At 40.7% G+C, this 26,999-nt stretch overlaps 1 protein-coding gene across 32 annotated transcripts in view; it reads left to right on the top strand.

Annotated features, from left to right (window-relative positions):
- ANK2 (ankyrin 2) overlaps positions 1-26,999 on the top strand; it is a 180,130-nt gene that overhangs the window by 118,687 nt on the left and 34,444 nt on the right. For 10 of the 32 annotated variants that reach the window (XM_074541911.1, XM_074541926.1, XM_074541933.1 and 7 more), the window contains 5 exons: positions 3,746-3,818; positions 10,373-10,517; positions 14,804-14,906; positions 16,166-16,269; positions 26,542-26,766. In XM_074541911.1, coding sequence (XP_074398012.1) covers positions 3,746-3,818; positions 10,373-10,517; positions 14,804-14,906; positions 16,166-16,269; positions 26,542-26,766 — 650 coding nt within the window. Of the gene's footprint in view, positions 1-3,745; positions 3,819-5,186; positions 5,268-10,372; positions 10,518-12,187; positions 12,200-14,803; positions 14,907-16,165; positions 16,270-19,700; positions 19,743-20,633; positions 20,670-26,541; positions 26,767-26,999 lie in introns of all 32 variants that reach the window. The other 22 variants (XM_074541927.1, XM_074541934.1, XM_074541937.1 and 19 more) reach the window with 7 other exon arrangements.

The raw sequence follows: 26,999 nt of genomic DNA on the forward strand, positions 1-26,999 counted from the left end.
TGCCTTTGTCACATATTCTGTGCTGTGTCCTAGCACAGGTTTTTAATTTATTGCTCTTTTCCACTATGTTTCACTGTGCAGCCTTGGACCTTGTCTCATGTAGGTGTTAGATATTTGAAATAATAGGAATTGCACAACAAAAGGACACATGTGAGCTATTAATTTTGGATAAATATTTCTTTAAACATTGAGGATTAATGTTATTTTCTACCAGGTCCCTGATGTCTGGGGTTTAGGACTGAATCAAGTAGTGAAACATACTTGCAAGGTTGGCCTTTAGTGCTCGCACAGAAGAGAAATCTGAAATCTTGATCTGTGTCTGCACACTTAGAAAGTCAGGTGGGAGCCCTCCATAACTCACATTCTCCAGCTAGGAACACATCTAACCCTTGTACCTTAGGGGGATGTATGGAATGGTGGTGTTTTGGGGGGGGTTGTTGATTAAACACAACGTAGAACAAGTCCTGCAAAGAAGGGCAGATAGCAGGTGCTCCCTGCAGTCAGGTGCCCCAGATGGTGGGGCTGGTGTGGCCAGGGCTGAGGGCAGTGCTGAGCCTGAGAGAAGGTGCTGTCACCATGGCTACTCAGCCTGTGAGGCTGGGCTGAGCCCTGCACGAGGATGGTACACGGTGATTGATATGCAAGTCACTGCCACTCGAGATGAGGAAAAGATCTCCAGTGCCAAAGCCTTTCTTTGCTCTATCTTGGAACAAACCTTCCTCTTACTTGCATTAGTGCTGTTAATAGTGGAGCCACATGAATATGTAGCAATAGGGAGAATAAAGTGCACATTTTTTACTGAAAGATTAAAGGGCAATAGGAAATGAGAATAAACTGAGTTTTCAGAGGTTTTCTATGCAATTAAGTTTGGGGCCATTTATACAAACAAGCACAGCCTTCCTGTGGATAGATGAATATATGAGGAGCTTTCAGGTTGTTTGCAGTGTGCTGCTCTGACTAAGTCATTCCTGAAAGCATATATGGGTTTACATACCTGAATTATATATTGGAATTATTCTATGCCACCCAGTGAAATCTGGCCTTACAATGAAAGGCTCAAATACAGAAGCCTTAAGTAAACTCCATTATGGTATTCCCACTAAACATAGGGAGTTTGAGAAATACACACTGAGCAAACTTCCATGTGGACCATTCATGGGGCTAGATATAGATTTTACATTTTGAGAGAATTTGATGTGCCTATCAATTAAAAAAATTCTGGTGTCACACTAGAAGTTCCTTTAAAAACATTAATTCCCAACAGAAGTTGTTGGGATTAGAATTAATGATTCTTACTGAGTTCAGTGTTCCAAAATTGGCAATGAATATTTTTTTGTTCTGTAATGTGCATATGCATGCACACTCTTATGAATCTCTTTTCCAAATTTTGTTTCAATTGTCAAATTATGAAGTATTTTTTTTCTTACTGCTGAGAAAGCCAGGAAGTTAGTAAAGTATCCTCGCTTCCCTGTAAATAGATAATATCTGCAAGCTTTAGAGACCAGATTTTTATATGGAGGCCTATAAAGTCCTAAGTGAAAAATAGATGGATGTAGTAGTCCATAAACCTTGGTTACCTGGGAGATAAAAAGGTGGACAGTGATCCTCTCTACCTGCAGCTTGTGCTTTTACTTAGCTGATTGTTCAACTCAGTTGTTAACTCTGGTGTTGAGGAGACAAAGTCAGTGCCACCTGAATGACAGCACCTCCCCATCTGTCATCACTGGCCTTGTCACCCTACTGCTGCCTGACATTTCTATCCCAGGAAAGCCATGGGAATACGGGGGAAAAGTCAGTCCTTGTGGTAGAGCCATTCGGTGAATATAAACTAATTTGCAAACCTGAACATGTGTTCTGCTGCAACAGAAATAATGAGTTGTTTTTACTCATGGGGAAGAGTGAATTTAGGAGCCTAATTAGGATTGCCAGTTGAGGCAAAGGGCATTGTTCTTTCCCTGTGCCTCAGGAGGGTAAACTGGAACTGCTGTCAGAGTTAAATAGATTTCAGAAACGTAAAGCAGACTTTGAAAACTAATTTTCGAAGTAATTACACAGTTGGTAACTTAGTTATTTATTAAAGTGCAGTATTTTACAATAAACGAGAAAGCTTTTTCAGTTTGTTAGAAACAGAGAAGTGCATAACAGGATCAGGAAATAACAAGTAAGTTTTGTGCAACAAAAGCTGCTATTGACTTCACTGCTTGATATCAGCAGGCATTTTCCCAAAAGCATATTGCATAAGGGACTCAGGGTTTGGCTGGTTTCACGATTCCTCCCATGAAACGTTTGGCTCCTTTGCACGTGATGTTAGTGTATGCCCGATAGGCGGTGTGAGCAGCAGGGAGCTTGCTCAGGGGGACACGTGGCCTCCTGGCACTGCTCTCCGTGCCACAGGGACACTGTGCTCCTGCACTTCCCGAAGGGCCGTGTGCCAGCTGCCCTCCGCAGCTCCCCGGCTCACTGGGAGGAGCCAGGGAAATGGGTACCTTTTGCTGGTGACCAAGGCATTTCTGAGCACTGCTCCTTTTGAAGCCCTTGGCATTTTGCCCCCTGTATCCTAGCACACTGAAGAGCTCCCTCCAGACAACTTGCACTTCCTGTGCACTTCCTGTAGTTCCTCTTGTTATGTTCTTCATCTCCTTCTGCAGTACGAATCTGGATGCTAAAAAGATCCATTCTTAATTCAGCACCCTAGCCTGAACCTCACTCATCCTCCTCCTTACCCTAGGACTAGTCTACAAATGAATTCAAGGCGGATTAGAATGAGCAGAATAACAGAAAGTTAGTCTAAGACAGTTGATTTTGACTCAACAAATTATAGCTCCCAGCCTACAACTTTCTTGATGTCCTACCTCTGCCTAAGCTTCTACTCAGCCTTCACCCTAAGTAGGCCAGGCCTAACCTTCCACTGAACCCACCTAATCTCAGCCCTGCTATGTCTAGAAAGCATAATACTATCCATGTACGTTCCCCAGCCATATGGCCTATCCAAATACAGTTATCAGCCTCCACCATCCTACCTATCCTTATGCTCACATAAGATAAAATTATATTTTAAAAACCCCAACAAACTTCCAGTGTTTTCCTACTCTTATGTCTAACCAGAATCCTCCCACTATTCCTCAGTCCGTACTTGCTTTGATTCACAATATTTTGTACTTTTAGGTGCACAAGATGTTTCAGAATCTTCAAACAACTTTTTTTTTTCCCTCTGATGTATACGTGCTTGGGGGAATATACATGATTTATGAAAAGGATATAATTAATATGCACTGTAGTCACCTTTTTCTGGAGAGGGGGAAGAAATGTTTCAAGTGATCTGTGTAAATCCTTCACATCTTTTTTTAGTTGAGGAATTTCACATCATTCATAACTTCATTTCCAAATGTTTTACAATTTAATAATTTCCATATGCCCCATACAACTTTCTCAAGTTCTTCTGTAGACATTACCTAATTCATTTTAAAATCATCTTGGAAACATTGAGCTGAATTGTTCTACATGCACCATTTATAAATAAATTTTATTTCTCTGACCAGCTCATTATCTTATGTTTTTGTACTTTTCTGCCAGAAGAAATGTTACCTTATGCAGCACTGAGAATAGGAGTTTCTGGAATAAAGATGAAAAAGCAAGTTAGGAGAAGGGGAAACTTGATGAAATGCTTCAGCATGTCCCACTGCTGTCTGTTGAAAATGCCTTGCTGTAGACTTTGCTCCTCTGACTGATGATTCTATCTTTGCAGACTGTAACAGAGAAGCACAAGCTAAATGTACCCGAGACAATGACTGAGGTCCTGGATGTGTCAGATGAAGAAGGTGAGTGATTTGGTAAATTCCTCTTCCATATATCTATGTAACCTGTTCTATAGGCTCAAGAAGCTGCTTGAATACTCTCACATCTTCATTTTGCTGTGCCTGTAATGAACCTCTCTTTTAAATGATGTAATCATCATGGTATTTTTAAATAAAAGATGCCAAAATTTGAAACTAAGCAAAATCCTGGACCCCTATATCTTTTCCAGAAAAAGCTTTTTTGAACCAAATTGGCAAATGAGACCATTTCCCAACTCCAGACTTTATAATTTCACTGTAGAACTGTCCCAAAGTTGGCTTTGACCCTCCCATAAAGAGGAGTCCGAGCAGTAAATATTTTGGATCTGTGCCACTTGTATCAGATAGAAATATCCAGGAGTTCTGCCAAATTGGAAACATTTGTGGAAGATGCATAAGGTGGAAGGTGAGCAGAGCATTCCCTGGAGGGAGCTTTTGGCGCAGGGGAGCTCAGGGATACACAGGGTGTGATACAAAGTGACAACACGCAGCAAGTTCAGCCCTTGGGTGTCAGAGGCCTTTGCACACACAGATAGGAAATGCATCCCACCACTTAGCTTAGGAATTTCTCTGACCTTCTGGGAGCAGTGATAAGGTATCACACTTTTGTGCAGCTCAGAATTGCAGAAACGGACTAAACCCGCCCTTTTCTAAGGGTTCGCAAGTGACTTCTTAGAAATTTTAGTCACAGCAATATTAATAAATATAAATGCAGTTGGAAGGATTTTCTATGTTCCTTTTTACACCTGAGAGTGTCAATGTTGCAATAGTCCATGTGTGCCATTTTATGGTGATTGTTATTATTTCACACAAATAATTTGTGGAGTGAATAGTTTCCAGAAGTCCTGGGAATTTGGAAACTCAGCTTACAGGGTTGGTACTTTTCTTTTACAAAGAAAACAGATGCACTTGTGGTTCTAAATGGTGCACGAAGTTAATGGCATACATTAATTATAAGTGCTTGTATTGCTTTTAGAAATGGGAATTATGCTGATAAATGAGTTACACTCTTGAGAAAATATGATGCTTAGACTCCAGATGCAACTTTTTGTTTTAAAATGCAAAAACAAACAAGTGTGATTCAAAATCAATTATTTTCTGCTGCATCATGACCAGTGAAATTATTTTGCTGCTTTGTCTCCGATTAAGAATCATTCAACTGCTTGTGTAATTATTATATCGAATCACCTTTAAACAGCTTATTGCCTTATGTTCACCTTGTTTACTTTTCTCCCAGTCTTTTGATCTACCATTGAATCATCTTTAAATCCACTAAGCCTAGTTTGTCTTCCTGCTTCTACTGGATCAATCCAGGGTGTTTCTTTTTCTCAAACCAATTTGTGTGTTGTACAGCCTTTAAACACTCTGATGAGGAACCCTTCAGTGATGGGGAAGCATGTAGTGGCACAGGTGCTGTTAGCAGGAGTTCATGGAGTAAGACCTACAGACTTTCTCTTTTTGTCTGACTCAGACTGTTATTTTTTCGTGTAGTAACAACACATGTTTGCAGAATTTGGGTATCTAACACTGCTTCTCTCTGTTACTTTTGAAGTGTGGTTGACTGTGTGTTTCATGAAGGTGGGAGGAAGAAGGGAAGCCAGAAAATCTCAGATTTATTACCTATATCTTGAGTGTGTTGGCAGAACTTGAAGGGGCTGTCCTGCATGACTAATGCTCTCCTGTGCTTTGAATTAACATTCACCGCAAGCACTCCTAATGTGGATGGTGCTTGTCACAGTAACTTTAAATAGCTGGGGACAGGAAGGCTCCAGAACTTGTTTTATAGTGAGGATGAACCATTTAGGGGTGGGGTAGCTTCACAAGAGGCCAGCAGTAAGGTTTCTGTGGTACTGGGTTCTTTGAAGTGACACAATATGTTCTGAAATAAGTCCATGTGCTGCTGCAAACCTGCCAGCTGTATTAATATAATTATCAAGTTGAACACAAGAGTACTTGAGCAAAGTATTTCAGATCCCATAGTGGAGCATGTTCATCACTGATGATAAGTACTTTGCATTTTGCTTGGAAAATTGTTCTGTTGCATAATTGTATGCTGTCATGTTGTTAATATAGCATTTGTTTTCCTAAAACAAAGTTAACATACAGTTTGAGCAGTATAAAATAAAAGACAAATATCTGTCAGATAGCTCAACTTGGTGTGGAAGGTCCTGCTCTGGGTAGCCTATTTTAAAATATCTTGAATGGACAGAGTGCCACTAATTCATCTTCAATTTTCTTGCACCCTTTTTTGTTTATCTACTGAAGTTTTATTCAGAATTCTTTACTTTTTATGTTACCTGCTAAACAAAATCTTTCTTTTTGAACAGAATCACATTATATTTTTTATTTAAAATGGCATTGAATCCCTGCTTATGGGAATTGCACTACAGATGTGGTTTGTGCAACATGTACCCCTGCCAGCAGAAATGCTCAGTGTGGATAAAGTTGCACTAAAAACTGTAGGTTTTTATCTTTGCATCAGCCTTGGCTGTATTGCTGCTAAGTTCAGTTGCTTTAAAACTGTCACCACAAAAGAAGCATTTTGCACCTGAGAGATCCTTAGTGCAGTAAAGGGAAATCTACTGCAAAGCCTCTTGTGAAATGTATTTTAATGATGTCTACAGAATTAGTGACGTTAACTGCAAGCAAATATTTTATTAGGGCTGAGTCTGTGTAAACACAGAAGAAAATATAGAAAAGGCAGGAGCCTGGTTTCTTTCTTATTTCCCCATATATTAATATGCACCTCTGTAACCATTCCATGCCTCATTTTTGTGCCAGAGGAGCTGCACAAACCAACGGTGGCTTGTCTGTGAGACTCCCATGGGAGATAGTGCAGTAAGTGTAGTGCTCTAGAGAGAGAATACAACCAGTAAAACAGGATGGTCAAGAGGTCTTGCTTGTTTCTTTTTGAGCCGCCTCATCACCAATTAATTTTCAAAAGTTGTAGTTTCAGTGTCTGCTTGAGACAAAGTTCTGGCTGCTGCAGAAGTTGTCAAGCTCCAGCCATGCTAGCCCACATCCTCCATGCTGGCAGCATGAACGTTTCACCATGTGATGACCCAGCCCAGAGAACTGATCTGTCTGAAAATGAATCTGTTTGTCCTGACAAGTTATTTTCCAGCCAGACAACTTTTGCAGGCAGAAGAGAATAGAAAGGCGGAAGTAGAGGGTGAAACACCATTGTCAGGAGCAGCATGGCCCGAGATGGCAACCAGAAAAGTTGACTTATACTAAACTGTAATTAGTGCTGACACTGCAATTGCAGAGAAGGGACAGACAAAGGTTGTCATGTGCAAAGAGCTCATGGACAAGGTGTCGGTGAACTACTGCATCGTAGTGACCTTGGATTCCAGCAAGCAGTTCATAGCTGATCCTATATCTGGCTGCATCAGATTTCTAATAAGAAAGAAAATCCCTCACAGTGCTTAAATACAACAACAAATTTCCTGAGTGCCCCCATGCATTGCCTTGGAGTAGCTAATGCTGCTGCATATGTGTGAGAAATGAGCAGCTAAGTCCAGGCAGAATCCACTGCTGTTATACACACACATAATTCCTCTGAAGAAGCACCTGAATTAGTGGAATTTAATTCCCTTAATTAAACCTGGAAGTTAAAGTTGCAGACAGGAATTGTTCTTAATAGACTTCGGTTGCTGTTGCTGTGCATTGAAGCTCAGTAAATTTAGAATAGCACTGCTAAGTTAATTCACCCTCTAAATAAAGCACTTTGTATCCAGTAGTATAAAATGTAGCCACAGGATGCTGATTTACACAAGTAAGGCCTTGGTGGCTTAGGGATGTAGGGGTAGTTTGTTATTTTATTATTTCTTACCTAGATCCAACATAGCAACTTCCTAAATACCAAGGTCAAGAACTGGAATTCTTTTTTGCAATGGGTTAATAGGCAAGCAAACAAAATCAAAGTGTCTCTCCCTCCCCAGAGGTCCCTGAGAGTAGAAATGCGCTTCTTTGGAAATTTGCTTCACTTTATGCCATTCTGAGTGCTGCCCTGAGCTCCCAACAGCTGGTATGATGATAAATTTTAAGTCATGTATCAACATCTGAAACCATATGTGAAACCCCACTTTCCTGGCTAAAAAGAAACAAAGTTAAAGCATTAGTCAAGCTGTAATCCAGGGAAGCTTCTAATGTGGGCCACTAAATAGAGGATTGATTTAGGGAGTTGAAAGTGTCCAAACAAAGTGTCAGAGAAACTCTGCAGTTATGGAATATATATTCCATAAAAATTGTTATTGCCATAGTTGTCCTTTCTCCATCTGCAGCGCTTCTGTGGTGAGCTTTAGACTTATCTGCGTGCTGCAGAGAAAACAATAATTTTGGCAAACCATTATAACTGTATCTGGCTTTAAAAACATCTATTAAAAGCCATTTCTGGCAGTTTGACACAGCTCCCTTTCCTTTATTATTTTATTTTAAAATTTTCTCTGCATTTTCTCTATCTTTTGCGAGAAAAAAATCCAGAACAGTTCTCATGCAGCAGTTGTATTTTGCAATTTTGCAAATTCATAGATGGCCACTGCAAACCACGGAGCATGCAAACCATCGATGTCAAGGGTTATAGTTGTCACAAAGTGGTTAGTAAGTGGTGGAAATGTTCCTGGCACTAATTTGATGGGGAATGAGATGGCAGACGGATTGTTTCTGGCATATTGAAAAAGGGCAGCTCCTGTATTGCCACAAAGCAACCATCTGGTGAGATCTGCTGTGTCAGGAAGCCCTTGGTCAGCTGAACATGCAGTCATTTAGAGTTAAACACCTATTTTTTTCTCTCCATATGCTAGGAGGTGCTATGGTTTGGGGGCATTCATCTCAGGACAGGAAGATGGAGGGCACAGGCTGTGGGGGGAGTTCCCTCAGTCCCTGCTGGCTGTTCTGAGATATCTGTGCATGGTCTGGTTACTGTGTGCAGATGTCCCATCACATCAAACACTGTGACTTAGCCCCACTATTGACATCTCTCAGATGAGAGGCCAAAGCTGAAATCAAAGTAGACTTTGTTTTTTGTTTTTTTTTAAAGGTTGTGGGCGTGATGAAAGCGGTAAAGATTTTGCCTTTGTTTCTATTATAAATGGAATGTCTGGCATGATTATCATTATCTAGTTTATTTGAAATATAACTTGAAATTCTCTTTACTGTTTGATTAACAGCATTGCCTTAATATCTTCCAAGTTTTCACTAAGCCCTGTGCTTTTTAATGTGACATTCCCAGGAAACAGGAGGCATCATCTGTCAGAAGACAGGAAACATGAAGTGATTAAATGCATTTTATTGTTTTCTGTGAAACTGTGCCCAGTTTCTCCCTCTTAATGTGGGTTGATGGAATTTTCAAGAGTTTTTGTTGTTATATTGAAAAGATTCGAGACTCATTTTTATATATAATATTTGTGTGTGCATATAAATCTTAAACCCTCCAAAGTTTACTTAGTTTTAGATGATAAATAATAAATTATTTATTTCTTAGCTGAAATGTCATCTAGAAGAAATAGCTTGATTTGCTTTGTGAAAATAAGTATCAAGATGAGCCTCTGTTTGCCCACAGCCCAGCAGATGAGAAGGCAGGAAGCTCTTGGTGGCCTGGGGTCATGTTGTGTGGCTCTGTGGGTCACACCAAGCCTCTGGCAGGCTCACACTGCAGTGATTTACCAGAGGGAAAATGACTGAAATAACCAGGCAGAAACTGTGGAGAGGAAGTGACTTGCAAGTGGGAATGAAAAGAAACATCTACACGTTGCTTGGCAATGGAATCTGTTTTGTTAGTCTGCTGGGGAAAAGCAAACTGTGACTTCATATAGACAGAATTTCCTGGGGAAAAGAATGCTGGACCTAAAAAAAAAAAAAGGATTAAATTTCATTATTCAGAGTATATGGATAAAGGTTACTGTGTCAGATAACAAATGATCACTTAGCCTGGGATTCATTATGAATTATGATCATTCCCATCTATGCAAGTGAGCTTATTTCCAGTTTCTGGATGTTGCCATGTTCTAGAAACATGAATTTTGTTGCTGATTACAGAGAGATCTTGGAATATGGGTGACAGAGCCTTGTATGATGTGAATTTTGGATAGAAGAGAGTTTAAGTTGACCTTTGCAACTATAAGGCATAAGGCAGTTTTTGTCTGAATACGTGTAGATTACAATCAAATAAGTGGCGATATTTAACCATAGACTGTCAGGCTGGGATGCAGTATAGCTGTGTCCAGAAAACTGAAATGGATTAAAGAACAGAAAGACCACACTTGAGAGCATGGCAAAGAAGCACGCTCCTTGCCAGTGTGTGCAACAGCAAGAAATGTATGAAATCTAATTGATTAATCACCTTGATTTTAATTTTACTTTTCAAAATATCTTGCTTGATGTGCCAGTTTGATGAAATACATTAATTGCTTGTGGTTTGCAGTGTTTCCTGAGTGGAAAATGCTTTCCTGTTCCTTGTGCCATCCAGCTGTTAGATCCTGGGGTGCCAATGGAATCAAACTCGTGTGTGTACTTATCGCTTGTGGGTTGATTTGCAGGTGATGACACAATGACAGGAGATGGAGGGGAGTACCTTAGGCCAGAAGACCTCCGGGAGCTGGGAGATGACTCTTTGCCAAGCAGCCAGTTCTTAGATGGAATGAACTACCTGAGGTACAGCTTGGAAGGAGGACGCTCAGACAGGTACTTGCCTGGATATGGAACTTTTCTCATGCTACTTCTGCATGAGAACTCGTTTTGCTCTAAGTGTGTGAAATCCCTCTGTGAGGTATTTCTCTGCTTGGTGAGCTGTTTAGCATTTGTTCACTCAGTGTAGCAGCGTGGCAGTCACCACTTGGCAGGAGGAAGGGGTGGTCACCCCCATCTCCTGCTGCCACGAGCAGGGGATGGGTGGACAGGGGCTTTGAGCATCAGGTGAGCTGACTTTTTGGAGTGCTTTGCTGGCTCAAGGTACCAGGAGAGGAGCAATGGACTGGGTCATTCTGCACTGGGCTGGCAGTGAGTGTATTGTCTGCAAGCACCTCCACTCTTTCTGGTTCCTCGTGGTTGAATTAGCAGGACACAGAATACTTGTCCTTCTACTGACACAACTATAATAGTAATAATAATAATAGAAACATTAGTTTGTCCAGTCCAGACAACGTACTGATTTGCTTATATCTGAAAAGTTGAACTTAAACCTAGATATCTTTGTGGAATAATAATGCATGCAGCTTTGATTTAATTTTCCTTTTTTTTTTTTTTTTTGAGTGTTGTTATATTCTACAAAAAATATGGAGTTCCCTTCCCAAAAGGAAAGACTTCATTAGTGAGCATAAGTGCATTAAGTGTAGGCTCAAGCTGGCAGATTAACCCCCACAGTTCTAGTTCAGAATAGCCACCCAGGCATTCCTGGGTGAAATCAGCAATGTCTCCAAACTCACTGTCTTTAGAACTGGGGTGCACTAAAGGGAAGACAAGGAAAAAAGTTGAAACCTTGGCAACAGAGTTTTGAAGCTACCTCATTTTCCAGTCTTAGTTGTTATCCTGGCAGCATTTCTGAAGCTCAGTGGAATCAGTAGGATCCGTTCTGTTTACTTGAGTAGGCTGGGAATTGCTCCTGGAACAAAAGATGTCAGGAAACAGTTTGGTTTGCCTCACAGCATGTGTAAATCCCATCATTCAGGTCCTGCAAGCCTGGGATCTCTGTTGGTTTTTAGACAGTGAGTCCACTGAAAACAAAGTGACTGTGTGGCTTTTTGACTCTCAGAGGAAGTCTATGCACTACATCAGAATGCCTAAAATCAGAACCTTTCATTCTCGCAATGGTAGCAATGTTTGGGAGTTTTTTAGGTTTTAAGATGTTGTATAGAAATGATTGTGCAGGCGAGTGTTACCCCAGTTTAAGTTAGGCTCCCATTTAGAATATTTTATTTTTTAAGTCTTGTCAGTGGATTTCAGTAGATTCTCACTGACATGTCACTGATACGGTTTCATTTATATTGTATGAAAATTATTTCAAGTCCTGTGTGAAATGCAGCAAAATTCTAAAGGGAGAAATAATGAAAGAAGGACATCTTTCTAACTCCATGATCTCATTTTCTGTCACCTTCAGGTTACTGATTTTAAGAATTTTCTCCGAGACCGCTTAAGTTCTTTTGCATTTCCTTTGAATGTGATTTTCATTGCATTATAATGACTTTGGTTTTTCAGCAAATTCAGTAAAGCAAGATAGTATTAGCACTCTAGACTCATATGATCTTATACATTAAACAGTTTGATTTACAAACATGTATTTTTCATTTGTAACCATCTTCCCTATTTATTTTATTTCTCTCTCCCCTTCATTTTTCTTTTCCATATGCTTTCATTAGCATCATGCCCAGGTAGGTATTACATGGCATGAACACCTGTTGTCTCTATCTCCTCCTATGGCACCTGTCTCTGTTCATCCACTTTGGAGGCCTGCTGTATGTAGAAAATTGAGTTGGAGAACCAAAGGAACCATGCTGCTGTTGAGAAACATTTTTGAGGTCCATTTTTACAATGTTCAGTGACCCCAGGGTTTTTTCTCAGCTTCTGAAAGAACATATGCAAATATACACTGAGATCTAAAGAAGAGATATGCTGAGCTGGTCTGGAGCTCATTAGGTCTCTGTCTAGGCTGGGAAGTGAGTGTGCATTGCAAGTCCCACAGTGAGGCAGAGTAGAAACTTGGCATTGGGGATGCTAGTCTTAATTTCTGGATACCACCAGGGCCCTATTTGGGGCCTAGAGGTGAGTGATGTGTGCCTGTGCACACAGGCAAGGCACAGGCTTAGGTTCAGGAGCTTTGCAGCATTCCTGGGTTCCACAGTTCTGTCTCTGGGCCTGAGTGCTTTTGGTCCCACAAGCCTTCAGACATGAGATTTATCAAACACATTCAAGAAGAATCTGCATGCATTTAAGTGTTGTTCTTGTGTCTGCTTTAGGTAGGCTTTTTTATGTTTCATGGAATTCCAGAATACTTATGGCAATAATAAACAATAAATCCGTTGCTCAAGGGGACTGTCATTTCAATCAATACCTTTATTCCTAAGTCTGAGCAGCACAGACCTTTTAACTCCTGGTTTGCTCTTCATTGAGCTGGCCCAGTGCACAGATGAGGCAGTGCCATCTGAGCTCTACTTTTGAAAATGAGTGTAGCAGGGAATTTAAATGTAATTAAGTATTATATCAGAATATGTAATTTTATTATAGCTACCTGCAGACCTCAGTCATGAATGTGCCTATCTTGTCTCCAGATAAATCCCGGCTCCCTTTTGTATTTATTAGAGCTGATGTACAGGTACCACACTGTGGTTAGCACTGGGCTACTTGTAGTGGTGGTAGTAGCAGTGAGGATGGACAGGATCACCATAGGGATAACCAGCCAAAGGCAGTTCAGGCTTCCCTTCACTCGGTGTCTATCCAGAATGTGGTGTTAGCTGAATAGCAGAACCTACAACTTGGATGGTGACTCTCTCACGAGCATTGCATGGCTCTGCAGAGTGGTTCTGGAAGTGTCAAATATGGAAATGAACACAGGATAATGATGGCAAATGGGGTCTGCTACTGAGGCTTGTTCCTCAATCAAAGAAAAAGTGTTAAATTTTGGTTTGCGTTTTTCTCAAGGCTTTCTGAAGACTGTCTTTCCTTCCAATTTTGTACACTCCACCTGGGATGCTGAATAGGCCACTGGTATATGCTAATGATCAGCAGCACTGATTGTTCTTCAATGTCATACATTTCTAATAAAAATAAGATTACCATTTGCTTCTATAAATGGATCAGAAATTACTGAGTGCACATAACTATTGTTAAAAAAGGCTGTGGTCTGAATCAGATGATATGCACTTAAAGCATTTGAAACTCATGTCTGTAATGAACCGGTGACTTTTATTGCTAACTGCTGAAAATGAACTATCCCTTAAAACTCAGTGCATCTGGATAAATGGCCCATTGTTCTGATCCAGCATGTTAGTCATTATGAGCACTGCTCACGGATGTGTAAGCCAGGAACGCAAAACTGCTTCCTTCAGTTAGAGATGTGATATTCCTCAAGGTCTACATCAACATCACAGAGTACACACACAACATCTGAAGGTGGATGATCTGGTTTTAAAAATCGCTGTTGTCATACTGCAGCTAGTGAACATAACAAGGAGAAAACTCATGCTATTTGGTAGCAGAAACCCCATTTACCTCAATATGTCCTTCTGTGGTGTTGTATTTGTCGATTTTTTTTTTGCTTTTTGCTGGTGGTTACTGCGGCTACATTCTGAGCCAGTGCTTGGAAGCAGCTTATTTACTGCCTTGCACCTCTCATTGCTACAGCAACCAGTGCTCTGTGGAGCTGCGTGTACTTACAGCGAGGTCGGTGCTCACACTGGGGCTGTCTCCCTGCAGATGCTGCTGCCATTCAGAGCAAGGTTCTGTTTTACACGGGAGCTTGTGGCTGGCCACACTTCGCCTTGCTGTGTGTACCTTCCAGGGGACAATGTCAGGCTTACTGCTTGAAGGGGAGGAAGTAGGTCCCAACAAAGCTTCAGAAAGAGTCATTCCAGCTTTTCTTAAGGATGGTAGCATACTGGTTTTCCACAGTTGTTTGCTTGTGTGATGCAGCAGCGAAGTTCTCCAAAGAGCCTTAACAGAAATGAATGCTCTTTGTTATGAGGAAACCATCATGCCACAAAGCCAAATTGAAAGGATTTGTGAGTATATCTAGATTAATCTCTAGGTTTTGCATTTGGAAACAAATAGGTCAGTGCAAAGGCTTTGTGGCCTGTGGTCAGACAACAACACAGGCGTGCAAAGCTGTGTTTCCCTTGACTGTGCTCTGCTGCCCCTGGAAGCTGCATGGTGTTGCTAATAGCACGCTTTTCTCATTCTCCCACTCGATCTGTCATGGCACCTTTGCAACATCCTGTGTGCTGCTGATGCATTGCTCTGGCACCCTACCAACCTCCCAGCCTGCGGTCCTTCAGTTCCGACAGGTCCCACACGCTGAGCCACGCCTCCTACCTGCGCGACAGCGCCATGATCGATGACACCGTGCTCATCCCCAACCAGCAGGTGAGTTGTCCTGGTTCAGGGCAAATTTGGAAGAGAACCCCCAGAGGGGCTCCTCTAGGAAAGCAGATTCAATCAGCCCCTCCCCCCAACTGCTCTGGGAGAAAATACCTCCTTGGAGAAAAGTGGAAAAAAACCTGTTTATTAAACAATAAAACCTAAACAATATTAATCAATAAAACCCCTTGCTGCTCCAAAAGAGATGACCAACTGAGAGAGTCCCCTCTCCGGGTTGCAGCTCAGCTCACTCAGTCTCTGATCAGTCCCTCCAGTGCTGGAAATGTCGTGGCCAGGCCTGACCCGGTGGGCCACAGGTGCAGCTCCCAAGCTCTGCTGGTGTTCAGTCCAGAGGAGGTTTGAACAGGTCCAAAGAAAAAGGAAAAAAAAACCCCTACAGTCCAGGGAACTTCTTTGCCTCAGCTAGCTAAACTAACTAAAAGCAAAGGAGACCTCCGTCCCACTGTCTGTCCATCTGCAGACAGCACAGCCCAGGAGCAGGAATGTGGAGGAGTGAGTGCAGTGTCTGAAAACAAACTGCTGCTTCTTCTCTCCCCCCTTCACTCTCTGGAACACTCTTAAAGGTGCAGAACTTATTATCCAGCATAAACAGAACAAGACAATTGGAGATAAAAGCATCATATAGTCAACCCAGGACATGAGTAACCCTCTCTGAGACCCTTCTTGCCTGCAGAGATCAGGGAACAGAGAAAGGCTGCTCTGCAAATTGTTCTGATGAGACTGGGTGGTGTAGGCTGCTTGGTTCGTTTGTATACAAACCTCTCTATTTTCTAGGCATATTTAATGGCGTACTGTGCTGTGCACTATTGAAGTCTATTCCAAAAAATATGAATACACTGTGTGAATGTAGCACAGGGACTGTGTTGGTAATGTTCTCTATTTTAACTGATGTTTGAATGTTGCTAATAGACATTGTGCTACACATTCAGGGGATGTAATGAACTCATAGCCATTGTCCTAAAAACTACTGTCTTGAAACATGCTTGTAGTTAAAAAAGAAGAGATTTAGGAAATGCCTTCTTAGTGAAATCACAGCATTCTTTCACTGAGACCACTAACATAGGATTACTTTAGGGAAATATTAAGTGTTACCATAAAGGTTTCTAGTATCTTAATACTATTAGTACTCCTTTGTTTTAAAAGAAAATGTTTAAATGCTTTAGGCACTACTATGCAAAATACAATTTTTTTTTGTTCAATAATGGATTTCATTGTAGTAAAATGGGGTTATTTTTCTTCCCAAGGTAACAACTCTGGCCAAAGAAGCTGAAAGGAATTCATATCGCTTAAGCTTGGGCCCTGAAATCTTGGACAATGTGGCTCTTTCTTCCAGCCCTATTCATTCAGGGTGAGTGCATCAATTAGCATTACACTACAAAATGAGAAACAGAGTACCTGCAGTGGCACAAGCTTCAACTAATGCTTAGCTAGGAGCTGTATTTTAATTCATTGCCTCCTGGAGCTGCCAATAAATTGTTATGATCTTTTAAGCTGACAACCAAGCAAGGCCGAGTACCAAGACTATTCACTGAAATCACTGCAAGTCAGTGGGCCCTCAGTCAAGCTCAAGGGGAATGAATGTGATAAATGACACATACACACAGGCATTTGTGTGCATTTTATTGAGACATAAGTACAATGCCTTTCAGTGTTAATAATAATTGACACCAAGTGCTTAATCACTCCAGATGGTCAGCACTTACTGTGCTGGTGGAGTTGAGGTGAGCACCAGCTCCAGTGTTTGCCTTCTAAATTACATGAATAGACAAGCAACATAAACATCACGTGCTTTGCACGTATTTGAGCACTGTCCTCATGTCCAACTGACTCCTTGTAAGCATTTGCATTTAGACAAACTCACTGTCATGGCATAACACAGGTCAAAGTGCAGGCCCAGCCAAGATCATATTTACAAACCTTATCCCAGCTGGCCTTCAAATCTGTGACTGCATTTGTTTTAAATGCTCTTCCTTACTGTGTTTTAAGTAATTTCAGTCTTCACACTGAATTCTACATTTGTGTCCTGCCATCAGATTGAATGGGGAAGGTGCAGATGAATTCAGAAGAAGCTGGAGTAATCAAAAAGCATTTTATCTCTGGGCTGTGTACACAGCATGTCTGAACAGCACAAGGGGAAAGATTATTTTTGTCAATCTCAAATGAGTTTGCTACTATCTTACAGTCTGTATTTTTAAAAACTAGCACTGGAGCCCCATTTGGAATGACAGGCAGTCCTGATCTAGAGGAGGGACAACATTGCCAAATTGACTCATGTGACATAGATGAGAATATTGTCTGTTAGCTGATTGTAGGATAGTTATCTGTGACCAGCACTCCTTGGATTTGCTTCTCATGAGCTCCAAAACTAACAGATGACATGAAAATGCCTAATATGTAAAGTGTGTGTCTGTTTATATATATTTTGGTATGAAAGCTTTAAAATTGCTTTGGTGCTTTATTCTAACCCTAGAGAGCTTACAGATTTTTCCAAAGGATGTATTAATTTGCCCTTTCTGAAAGGTCGGTCTTTCCTGTGATTGCTGAGGATGAACTAAGTACTTTCTAGAAGAGTGGCACTTATTTACTGGATGTGCAATTATTTTGTTGTTTTCTTTTAAAAAGTATGAGTGATATTCCCATCTTTTGAGATGACCACGATGCTAGTGCTAGGGTAAAATATCTGATTTTGATAGGAGCAACAGTCTCTGCAGCCTTGCATGAAATAGTGAATTTTAAGTCAAATTATGTTCTTCTTTTATATATAGGCACTAAACTGACACTAAATATCGTAAGAAAGAAAGCTTTGATAACAATTTCTCAGCCTTTGAAAAAGACTGTACAACACTTCATTTTTGTCTTGTTTAGATTGGTCTGAGTCATAAACTGTTGGGGTGCATATATTTTCTTAGAAAAGTACATTGACTACTAGAGTTTTGCTTCTAAGACCTTCCTTTAAATTGAAACAGTTGTAGAAGTTCATGATTGCCGCACTCGCTCTGCTGGAACAACAAATGTATTTGTGATTCAGAGCCCTGTTGTCAGCCACACTCCTCTCCACATGCAGACACACACTGTTAGTGGCTTCTTATGACTCAGCAGCAGGCTGACATTTAGGGCATGCAGTGAAATAGTAGTTATCTATCACGAAAGGAAACTAGTAGAATTTTCAAAGAAATCCTAGATAAACACTGTCAGTGGTCCTATGCAAGGGTGTGGCCTTGGTTTTGCTCAAGACACTGAAAATGTATTAAGTTCAGATGGTGTTTTTGAGAAATAACACATCAGCACAGTATTGAGTGGTAATTTATTTGTCACAAATGTTATAAGTTAGTGTTCTGTACAATCTGAGGATAAAAATTGCACTTTTCTCCCTGCACACTCCAGTGGTGAAGCCCAAATTGCTGTAGGGTTCTAACAGATCTCCCATTGTAGGGAAGTGCTCCTGTGGATCACAGTGTAACACCCCCAGGCAAAGGGAAAAATTCATAGGGAATGGTTCTCTCAATGTGAAAAGGTTGAAATATGTGCCTGGAACTTCACAGGCACATATTTCAACCTTTGCATAACTACCTGAATCTTCTGCCATGTCTGAAGTTTCAGAAGAGAAAAGGTTTTAACCATCCATTTAACTTTTAAATATAACTGTTCATTCAATATGTTGATAATTTCATCAGGAAGGATGAAAAAGTAAGTTCTTTGGTCAGAGTTTTTTGCAAACATTTTGAAACCCAAAAATATTTCTCTCCTAAGAGATAACACTCTTTTGGGGCTCAAAATCTCAACATAAAGGTCTCCTGGTCATTTTATGCAGCTGACAGTTTCCAGATATTTTCCAACTTCAGCTGAAGAAAAAAGTTTTAATTCCTGCACTTAAACTCCCTTTCAAGCAAATCAGATTTTCTTCTTCTCATAAAACTACTTGATCTTAAGTGTTGAGCAAAGTTAAGGATCTCTGAGTATGCCAAAAAGTTTGGGTGCTGAACATCCAATAAGATAGAGTTGTATGACTTTACTGCTGAAGTTATGGGGTGTCATTTATAATTTCCTGCTGTAATGTGAGAGACAGAACTAGTGCCTACATAAATGCAAATATGCTTCACAGTTTTAGTCTCATACCACACAATATCCTATTGTGGAAGAACCTGTGTATTTTTAGTATGCAAAAAAAAAAATCACTGAAGTGAAAGATTTGCAGCATTTAGATATTGCTCGTCAGTACCATACTTTTATCTTCCATAAGAATATACATGAATGGTGAAGATAAGAGTGACTGTAAGATTTTTAAAATATCAGTGGTGTGCAAAACTATGTTGTTTTCTTAGCTGTGTTCTGGTGATACAGTGGAATTATTTGTATAGATTATATTTCTAAGAATTTTCCTGACAGTTGTGTAGAGTCACAGTAGATAAGAGAGCAAATCTGATGTGTTATCAGGATCACAGCACTGTGAGGAAGGAGCTTTGGGTCCATGCTATGATATGAACTTGGTATTGTGTTCTAGAGCAAATACACAGCAGCTCTGCAGGTTTTCCAGCTCTGACTCACTGTAATGCTCCTGTTTCATGAAAAATCCTGATTTCTTTTATATAATTTGCTGAAGAAGTCCCTGTTTGACTAATGGATGAACATAGTGTGTCATTACTTATATCTTGAAATAAATGACACAGTTGGGATACTATTAGTGAGTTTATCTTGCTGGAAGTCATTGTTTCCATCTATGAAAAGATGAGGGATTGGGCAGCTCGTACTGTGATAAATAATGTGAATTATCATTCTTAGCTGCATGTCTGCAAAAAAGGAGGCTGGATCCTTGCTAACAAGGTAAACAAAATATCTTTCAAGTGTTGTATTTTGAATCCGTAATATATTTTTCCCAATGTGAGGTTGATTTCCTGGAAATCGTTATGGAAACAGGACCTGGCAGCGACCAGCTGATAGTCATTTCTTAAATCTGAAAGTCTAAGTGATTTCAAATTATGCTGCAGCTTTATGGCCTTTGTTCAGAAAGTTACAATGAGGAAAAAGAGTGAGTGTTTGATTAATAGCAAAGCATGTTAATGGAAGAAAATGGCAATGGAGATCCATAAAATAAAAAGGGAAGTTGGAAAACTAATTGTCCATGTGACATTAAGTGATTACTGAGGGCCTAAACAGGTCAAAATGAGAGTTTGAAATTTGTCATTTTGTAGAACAAAAGGAGGACAAGAAACATGTTGAAATGGAAGGAAGTAGAGGACAATATATTGATAGAGGAGTTTAAGGAAAGACAAACATGATTTATTGTGCTATCAGGAATGCTGGCTGGAATTACCTTGGGTGCCTTAGCCTTTGGTGTCCCACAGTCCACATTTTAGATGTGGATACCTAAACCAAGCAGCATCTCCCCTTCTCTGCCTCTGAGAGCTTTACTTGGAATCCAGCTGTGCATTTTAGGCATCTGGCTTGCAGTGTGAGGGTGTCCATAGAGAAAGCAGATCCCTCCAGTTTCACTGCTGTACAGGTAGTGGCCTCTTGGAACTGAGGCTGTTTACTTAGGCTTATTTTCCATACTCACTTCAACCTTCCCACCTGTGAGGAATATGCATATATATGTATATGTTCATGTGTTTGCTTTAGAAATCTGTTTCATTTTTCCAGTATTTCATTTAACTCATTCTTTTTTTTTCCCCCTTTCTGTTCCTTTTTGATGTTAAACCATCTATTCTATTGCAGATGCTCTTCTCCATGTCTTGATCTTGACAACAGCAGGTGAACTTCTGCATAATTTCTTTCTTTATTACATTGCACTTCTCACCCACCCTATTTGTCCTCCCCTCTTACCTCACTTCAGGATGCTTTAGTGTTTTGTTAGTGCCCATTAGCCAAGAGAAAAAAATAAATCTAACCAGCAGTAATAGTTATATATAGCATGACTTCTCTTTTACAGTAAGTGTCTACTTTCTCCCATCTGCTTTGGCATCTATAACAAAACAATTCTGGAATTTTTAATAAGCCCACTGCAAAAAGTCTTAATAAAGCTCCTTGTACCATCCTAGCTTGTTTTAACCATTGATGTATTTAACCATAGCTTTTCTTTGTGGGTGGCATGGTTTAATATTCGTATTTAAAGTAGTAGTCCCTCCCCAGATAATTCAACACAAACCACTGTAATTATTAAATTATTATATTAATAAGTGGGCATTTTATCTCACTTGTCTGTGTAAAAAATATTGCAGAGCCACTCTCTTAGCCACATTTTCCAAATTGTACCACTGTATTTGAACTAGTAGATTAACAGCCCACCTTAGTATATCTTATTTTTCATACTACCCATATTTTTTGTGTGATGGTCAGTCAGTGCTTGAACCACTGGCACATTACATTCTGCACAGGACACCTGAAGCTGAACCATCCCAAAGGAGATTATCCTCCCTTGGCAAAATAAATGTTAATTGGCACAGTACCTGTTTACTTCCTTCAGCCCAACCCTAGAAAGGTGAAAATTGCCTTAAATATTAAGCTCTGCAAAACTGTAAAGTGGCTAATTAAACCCCCAAACTACAGACTCATCCTTTTAGGTCATGTCACTGAATTTCTCAGCAGCTGACTAATGCAGTGAAGAGTGATGTCAGAAGTTAATATAGTAGAGGTTTCCTATGTTAGGATCATGTTTTTTGTCCTCCTGGAATGTGAATTTTGCCTTGTTTCTGGATGGCATAGTTACAGCCTGCTGGAAAGCACTCTGAGGTAGTTGAATGACTTTGCTGTTGACTTCAGTGGGAGCTGGATCAAGGCCTTTTTTCTGAGTTTCAGCCTCTCTCCGGCTTCCTTCTCCTGCTGAACACTTTCCAATGGCTGAAGCACCCTGATTGTTTGTTTCTGCTTCTTCACACTGCGACTAACACTGAATGCTGCTATCTCCTTGTTTCCCAGTTTCTTTGATAAATGGACATAATGTGTGCTGAGAAGTTTTTCACTGTGTCTACACCGGGTGTGCTCTGGTTGGAGCTTTGTTCCCTGCTATCTGCCGAGCGCATGTGTGCCTGCCCAGCTGCTTGGGAAGAGAACCTACCTGAGCCCAGAGTATGGGAGTGGTGCTGGAGACTTTGTCTAGTTTGGTTCTGTGTGTTCCAAGAGCTGTTGCCTGTCCTAGAAAGCCCCTGACCTGCTGGGTTTGCATGGCTCTCCTGGTGACTCTGCAGAACGAGTGCTCCCATGCTTGCGGTCACGGCCGCCTGAAACTCTGCCTCTGCCAAGCCCTTGATGCAACAGGGACTCCTCACAAAGCACACAAGTGGCTTCCTTCACCCCCTCCAGCACTGACACATCCAGTTTCCAGTCTTTGTTCATCCTGCTGTTATCTTTCACATGAGGATAGGTACAGAATAAACCCAAGTTAATTCTATATTAATAAAGGCAGCAAAGGGAATAACTCAGGCTCAGATCTAAAACACAAATATTTTGTGAAAATACACCCCAACTTTTTGCCGATTCTATCCAATGCATGTATTTTGTCTGTGTTTTGATCAAGTAGAAGCTCCAAGAGCTTCTTGCTCTTCTCCCTGTAGAAGGTGAGGAAACAGCCTGAAGGATTTAGGACTAGGGGCCTTCTGTGTGTGTACTCCACCACAAGGCCACGACAGCCAGTGGTATTCGATATATCTTTCATATGGCAAGCATGTAGTTCTTAATTACTCTAAAATTGAAAAGGATGACATGGCCTCACTAATTTATGACTAAGGTTGCTAAATTGAGGAAGAATGGATGATGCTTGAGCTGACTGCTGTGGATTTAACTGAAGTGTGTATAGACTCCCCTGCAGTCTGTAACTGATTCCTATGAGAGAATTGCTTTTGTACTTTATTTTTTCTTTAGAAAAATAATTTTGATTTTCCTTTCATTCTCTTTAAAAGAGAGAAGGTGATTTGTTGAAACCTGATTTGTTTCCCCAATCTGGCTTTTATATTGTACTACCACCTCAGTATTGATCCAACTTTCAAGACTGCCTGGGTCCCATGTTTGTGTCATGCCTTATTTCTAACAGAACTTTTAAAACTAAAAATGAAACTTAAAGGCTGTCTTAGTACTGAGAAAGATGCAGCTTTAACCTGCAATCTGCTTTGACTTTGAGTCGTCGCCTAATTTAATTTAAAGTTCATTTAATCCCTTTTGTTAACTGGGTTTTTCTTTCTTCCCTTCCCCCCCCGCCACCCCAAACTTCTCTGCCATCTGTGTTTCTCTTTAATGATCCCTCTCCCCTTTATTCCCTGTATGTAGGTGGCTGATAGTGCTGTAGTAGTGTTCCATGCAGCTGGAACATGGAGTAAGGTCCGAGTTTGTTCCTTAGCTTTGGGGAGTATATAGAATGTTAGGGTTATTCATGTGCTAGTGTGATGCGCTAGCTTCTTTTTGGCCATGGGAATTTAGTATGATAAGGTATCACTTCCCAGAGTGATGGCTTCATCTGCCATTTATCCCTGCTAATCTTTTTTTGTTGAGTGCAATCTCTTCCTCTCTCAGTCACGTCACTTAACAACACTTGGTAACAGAGGTGGAAGAGGAAAAATAATATCTGTGTGCGTGGGCAACAAAATAATTAGTTTGAATTTTACATTTACTCTATATTAGTCATACAATTTTTTCACATTCCTAAATGCACACTTCAGAAAGCATGTTTTATGTCATGCAGTAGTTTTGTGTGAATTATTTGTGTATTGATAGACACACTCCTTCAAAAGGGAAAGGCTTTTCTGGTCCTGGAACAGCAGTGGCCCCATCCAGATGCCCTATTATGTAGCAAATAGGCAAAATAAGAGGCCGCTATGATTCAGAAAAAGCTTTCTTATGAATTATTTGCTTCACTCTCTTGTATAGCCAAAATTATGTGAAATGTGCTGATTAAAAAAAAAAGATGAAAAAATTTGGATTAAATAAGTGGATGAAAAAATAAATGTAGTAAAAAGGTGGGAAAGAAGCAGAGTGGTATAGTGGGAAAAGATGTATTTTTACATTCTGTGTTTGCAAAACCTGTGTCGGTGCTCTGTCCTTCCAGGATTTTATTGTACAGACTTAAAGCTCAGAAATGTTCCCCTTCAGTTTCTTTCCTTTGCACTTATATTCATGCTAGTTCTCCAAAATCCCTTTTCCAGCAATTCCATAGAATTCTATGGCTGGGTTTGGGAACTGGCTCTTCCATAGTTAATGTGATAATTGGCACTAATCTTTCTGTGCTGTCTGAATAACAACCTTAGTTCTTCTTTATGATAGAAACAGCTCTTTTTACAGATATTCTTGATAATATCCTACTGGTTTTATCCTAGCACTGCTTCTTTGTTATCTTTGTGTCCACCTCCCAGTGAGATTTACCTCTGCTTGTTTTCCACTCCTTAGAGGTGTGGTTGTTCCAGTGGAGAGGGCTGAAGTGAGATAGACTTTGTGATGGATTTACTGACCCACCAGGCACATTCAGTAAACTCAAACTGAAAGAAGGAGTTGCAACCATACTAAAAAAAGAACCCACAAGGGCCAGAAGGGAGATCACTTGGTTTGGATGCTCCCCTTTGGCTTGTCTGTGTTCTAGCAGTGAGCAGTGAGTTTGACATTACCAAGGCAAGCAGGGAGATAAGCTAAGGAGGACCTGGGACAGCAGGTGACCCAGCACTAATATTTTAGTGATGGACAGCAAAAAAAGGTGATCCTGGTGTTAAAGAATGCAATCCTAAGTATTATGTCGATAATGAAAACAACTTAATCCTAAATAGTGTGTTTATGACAGCTTGCACAATGAGGAATGTGAATGCTGCTGTAATTCAGTCAGAGCTCTCATTAGCTTCTGGGAGTTGTGGGGGAGTGTTTGTGTTGCTCTTAGCAGTAGCTTTAAAATGAGAAACTCTTCTTCCAGCAGTGTCATTGACTGCCTCAAACACACCCATTGTACTGGAGACTTGGACACGTTCTCTGAAACATCACACAGAACTGTTTTGATAACACTACTTCGTGTACTTCAGGGGCAATTGCAGCACAAGCCAAGAGCATTAGTGCTACAATTGAGCATTTAGTGTTTCTTAAGCTCTTCTTTCATCTGTGCTCTAATATGTACAAAGAATGTATTTTGTGAAGGAAGCTCCCATTTTTCTCAACAAATCCCCAGACAATAGAAGCTGTAAAATGTTTTCATTTTCTTTTTTTCCCCCTTGTTAAAACCACAGAAACACCAACCTCTAAGGAATGAGCTAATGGTTGTACTACCCAGAGTTTTACCCTAAGCAAAGCCTAGAGGTATCTGAATGGCAGTAGACTAGGAGCCTGCATGTGTGAGACAGACTGGCATCCGTGGTGCATGGTGTGCTTCCGACTGGCGCTTGTGGCTCCTTCCCATCGTCCATCTCTGACCTGCACGGTGTGTCGAGTGTTGTGTTTTTACAGCATGTGGAATTCTTGTAGCTGTGTGGACAATGAATGGATGCAATGTTTGTTGCACAGAACGGTCAAGGGGGCAGTGAAAAAATCCCTGTGTTTGTTACTCCTGTTATAAGGGCTTTTCTCTATTGCAGGTCCTTCAGTAGCATTTCTGCGACTCCCCATTGTGCTGGTTCTTTATTAGTGACTAGAAGTAGGCCTGACACCGTTCTGTCTCATCTACTCTTATTTTCACTTCCAGCAACCTGACATTACCATCTCACACCAGGCATGATCCTGTAATCAGACAGTAAAAAAAAAAATAAAAATTGGAAGTAGTTCTACACCTTTCCCAGGTGCAGAAGAATGTCCCCAGTATCAACCTGTTGGTATATGTGGAGCTACAAAGAATTCAGCACAATAGAAGTTCCAAACAAAATGAAATGTTTTTATCCCTCTTAAAAAAAAAGGAATCAATTATTTACCTTGTGCTAGAAGTAAGCTCCCTGTAGATGGCATCTCAAGGTTTTCCCAATATATTGCTGTGCAGGGTAACACAGAAAACCCAAAATCCATAAATAAACCTTTTATATAGTGACCCTCGCTCTTCTCATCTGACCAAACCCCAAATTTGCCTTCAAACCATAACAACATGCTGGGGTTTGTTTGTATAAATTGGTGATAACCCCATGATGGACTATGAATTATTCATGAATTCCAGAATGAAATTTGATTATTTTTTTAATATCCAAACCCATTTTTCTAAGAAATTATAGTTTATCAAATACCTAGAAAATTATATTGAGAATCTTAAAAAAACCCAAAAAACTAAAAAACCTGAGCCATCCAATCAGAATTGACTTTTTATTTTTGACTCATAAATAATATTTACTTGTGAAGTATTTAAAGAGTGCCAACTTTAAATACAGCTTCTCGCAGGTACAGAGTAGTGACATTTGCAGTTTGCAATAGGTACACGTGTTCACATTTATTAATGTCTGCTGGTGTTTTACCAACAGCACCCCTGTGACATAAGACTTTCTGTCAAGAACTGTTGGATAGCAGTTGCCAGTTTAATTAGTAGTGAACTCAGCATGATGTGGTGCTTCCCATGGGAGAAAGGCTTTTTCTCATTGTACCTCTTGAGCAAGAGCTCTATCAACATACGTTTGTACGTATGTGGGACGTAACCGAGGGAGCCGGTGGTGTGCTCTGGGTCTCACTGTCTGCCCTGATTTTGCAGCTTCCTGGTGAGTTTCATGGTGGATGCTCGCGGCGGCGCCATGCGGGGCTGCCGGCACAACGGGCTGCGCATCATCATCCCCCCGCGCAAGTGCACGGCGCCCACACGCGTGACGTGCCGCCTGGTGAAGCGCCACAGGCTGGCCACCATGCCGCCCATGGTGGAGGGAGAAGGGCTGGCCAGCCGCCTCATCGAAGTGGGACCCTCTGGGGCTCAGTTCCTTGGGTAAGGGGGTCCGCATGGCCCGAAGGGAAACCTTCAGCCTCTTTGTGTTTGCCTTGCACTGAAATGGTTCCTTTGGCAAAGCTGAGCTGGACAGGATCTCTGTAGCACATGGTAACAAACACAGCAGTTGAGTGAAATGCAGGGCAGCTGGCAGGGAATGAGTCTCAAAGCTTTTACACCTTTTTTCTTCAACACAGGTATTTCAAACATGGTTAATGTGCTTCCTTGGATAT

The sequence above is a fragment of the Zonotrichia albicollis genome, chromosome 5 (genome assembly GCF_047830755.1).
Source record: "Zonotrichia albicollis isolate bZonAlb1 chromosome 5, bZonAlb1.hap1, whole genome shotgun sequence".
NCBI classification, from domain to species: Eukaryota; Metazoa; Chordata; class Aves; order Passeriformes; family Passerellidae; genus Zonotrichia; species Zonotrichia albicollis.